We start from the raw sequence: 3543 nt of genomic DNA on the forward strand, positions 1-3543 counted from the left end.
GGGAGCCATGCTAAGGAGTTCAAGGTCAAAAGGTCAAAGGTCAAGGTCACAACAGCCCGTGAGCTCCAACTCTGCAACCGTGTACAGTAGAACGGTCAAACGTCATAGATGTACTCCTCACATGTCAAGGACCAGCCCTTTATGACGCTTGTCTTCAACTGGCAATGTCGGCCATTTTGTAATCATCATACTTTCTTTCAGCTTTAAGTCAGTCATTTTAAGACATATGGAGCTGAAATTTGATATGGTAGTAGCTGAGACAAAGTCGCTTCTCATATTGACTACTTTTAAAAAAAATCAAGATGGCCGCCACAGCTAACAAGGTGAAAATTGAGGCAAAAATTTGTGCGTGCTCTGACTCTGCAACCGTTTATAGCAGAAAGGTCAAACGTCACAGATGGACTCCTCATGTGTCAAGGACCAGCCCTTTATGATGCTTGTCTACAACTGGCAATGTCGGCCATTTTGTAATCGTCAAACTTTCTTTCAGCTTTAACTCAGTCATTTTTAGACATATGGAGCTGAAATTTGATATGGTAGTAGCTGAGACAAAGTCGCTTCTCATACTGACTGCTTTAAAAAAAAAATCAAGATGGCCGCCACAGCTAACAAGGTGAAAATTGGGACCAAAATTTGTGCGTGCTCTGACTCTGCAACCGTTTATAGCAGAGAGTTCAAACTTCACACATAGACATATGGAGCTAAAATTTAGCAAAGCAGTAGCTGAGACAGAGGCCTATTGCATACTGAGTGCAAAGTTAAAATATCAAGATGGCCGCCAAAGCTAGCGGTGTAAAAATTTCAGAGCAAAATTGTGCGTGCTCTAACTCTGCAATCATGTAACGTAGGAAGGTCAACCATCACAGCTAGACCCCTTATGGGTAAAGGATCCATGCCAAGTAGTTCAAGGTCACAAGGTCAAAGGTCAAGGTCACAACAGCCTGTGAGCTCCAACTCTGCAACCGTTTACAGTACAAAGGTCAAACTTCAGAGGTGGACTCCTCTCGTGTTTGGACCAGCCCTTTATGATTCCTGTCTGCAACTGATCAGCTCTTGGAACCATCTTGGTTCAGCACGGACGCACACCGTGGCAGGCCCCGTCAAAGTTTCTCCAGGAACTTTCTAGTTATTATTACTATTGTTATTGCAGGGCACATGCCTCAGAGTCTGACAACACTGATATATAAAGATCGGATGTTACCATTATTTAAAAAAAAAGAAAAATCTTCTGAAAACTGCTGCTGTTGTGGAAATAAACCTGATTTTTCACTTTAATAAAAAGCAAAGTTACCATCATTAAACTGAGCTCGATCTAAACTTTACGACATGTTAATATAAAACGTTGATATGATGTAACCCGTGTGTTCGTCTCGTCTCACCTTTGACTGTGAGCGTGCTCAGCTGCAGGCAGCGGCAGGTGTGAGAGTGTGTGCTGATCAGGAGGAAGTCGTCACAAACGGCAAAGGAACAAACGTTGGAAGCAAGCTGAAATAAATGTATATTCTTTAAGAAAAACAAAAACACATTAGCTTCATTTTCCTAACAGATGAAGAAGCCGACGTCAGACCTCTGTGTCTCCAGCATACAGGTGGGATCTGTCCGTGAGGCCAAGCAGGTATTCCTGAAGATAAAGAGAAACATTTAAACCCATGAATAATTCTGTCCCAACAATCAATAATGTAAATGTATGGAACTGTAGACTGGAGAGACTGTGGTCATTAATTAATATTACTTTGTTTAGGCTCATCTTCTCATTCAGCATCAAGTTTCCTGTTAGGCCATAACTAACAACCAGTGGTGGACGAAGTACTCAACTACAGTACTTGAGTAAAAGTACTGATACTCGTGGTCAAATCTTACTCAACTACAAGTAAAAGTTGCTCGGTCAAAAATGTACTCAAGTTAAAGTACTGAAATACTCACTTTTGAAAATACTTAAGTATTCAAAAGTACATGCATTTAAAAGTACTTAAGTATTCAAAAATGCAAATTAAATGTTCTAATATCAGTAATTTTGCAGAACCTTGTAACTTTCAGAAACCACCTGATGTATCGACGCGTAGAAACACTCTGCTACAACTTCTACACCTTCAGCATAAAAACGCCACAAAAAAATAAGGATTTTTTAATCTAAAAACACACCAAACCAGAGTCTGGATTCTCCTCACACTTTCACTGTGGAACAGAGGTTTAAGGTTGAATCTGTTACCACGAAGTAACGACCAGCTTCCTAGAAATGTAGTGGACTGAAAGTTAAAAGTTCCCCCCCAAAGAATTACTCAAGTAAAGTAAAAGATTCTCAAAAAATGAACTTATGTACAGTAATCAAGTAAATGTACTCCGTTACTGTCCACCACTGCTAACAACCAGACTAAACCTTCCCAGCAGCTGAGGGTCTGCAGTGAGTCCAGTAATTTGGCTGATGGTGAGGGGCTGATACCAAGAACTGATAAAGTTTATCAGCAGGCATTAGCTCAGATTAACTCGCAGAAACAAGTTTTAATGGGATTAACGGGTTCAGAAGGAGCAGGAATTTCTTTTTTTTTCAAGGACAGAGAATAAAAACAATGTTTCATAACATCAGGGTCAAATCATCAAACTGATCCATCAAATGAGACAGCAATAAAAGCTGCATCTCTTGTAGACTGAGGTATTTATGTACCGCTCCACTGATGCTGCAGAGCGCCGTCTGGACGCAGGGAACAGGGAAGCTGATCCTGCAGCCGCTGGAGTCACACCAGTCCTCTGCTGACGGCTCAGGACAATCTGTTCCAAAAAACAGTTTATGAAACAAACACCTGTGTTTTCTTTTAAAACTGACTTTAATGCAAGTCATATAAAAGGAAAAGAACAGAAACTAATCATTTATTTAAACCTTTCATAACCCATCCAGGGATTTCAATCTCCCTGATGTGTCGTGTGTTTTTAGTAAAGAGGAGACAAAATTAACATGATTGAAGTTTATTTCACACTTCAGGTTGCAACAAAAAAAACTACAAACCATCTTTACAGTGAAACACTTTTGTGTAACTGTTTTTTTTTTTTTTTTTTTAGTTCTATACTGTAGAAGAGTATTCTTTGCTGTCAGTGTTATTTCAAACATATTTCTTTTTATTTGTAACAATATTCAATTTTACTATCATCAATACGTGTGTAAAAAGCCTCTATGCAAAATGGGGTTAAAAACCTGTCCATTATGCTTCATCAGGTAATGTTTTTTTTTTCATCCATACTGCTTCTGTCGCCCCGCCTGCAATCACACTGTGCCCCACATTTTGGGAATCACTGCCTTAAGGGGTGAGGGCCTTTTGACCCAGGGCTAGGGTTAGGGTCTCCCTAGGGTTTAATGCAGGGGGGTCAAACCCAGTGACGCAAGGGGGCCAAAATTTAAAAATTTCGTCCTAGCCAAGGGCCAATCATGATCAATATTTATTAAAAATTACATAAATTAATTAGTTTTAGATGTATTATGTCAAATCATTCATATAGAAATATCAATGACCTTTTCCCAGTTACAGATTATACAGAATTTAGAGCAAACAG

General features: G+C 39.5%; 1 protein-coding gene across 4 annotated transcripts in view; it reads right to left on the minus strand.

Moving 5' to 3' along the window:
- Positions 1 to 3543, minus strand: part of elp1 (elongator acetyltransferase complex subunit 1) — a 36376-nt gene that overhangs the window by 10354 nt on the left and 22479 nt on the right. For all 4 annotated transcript variants that reach the window (XM_017429761.3, XM_037977370.1, XM_017429760.3 and 1 more), the window contains exons 15-17: positions 2663 to 2766; positions 1568 to 1621; positions 1380 to 1485 (exon numbers count right to left, since the gene is read on the minus strand). In XM_017429761.3, coding sequence (XP_017285250.1) covers positions 1380 to 1485; positions 1568 to 1621; positions 2663 to 2766 — 264 coding nt within the window. The remainder of the gene's footprint in view (positions 1 to 1379; positions 1486 to 1567; positions 1622 to 2662; positions 2767 to 3543) is intronic.

This window comes from Kryptolebias marmoratus, linkage group LG9 (assembly GCF_001649575.2).
Source record: "Kryptolebias marmoratus isolate JLee-2015 linkage group LG9, ASM164957v2, whole genome shotgun sequence".
Taxonomy (NCBI): Eukaryota; Metazoa; Chordata; class Actinopteri; order Cyprinodontiformes; family Rivulidae; genus Kryptolebias; species Kryptolebias marmoratus.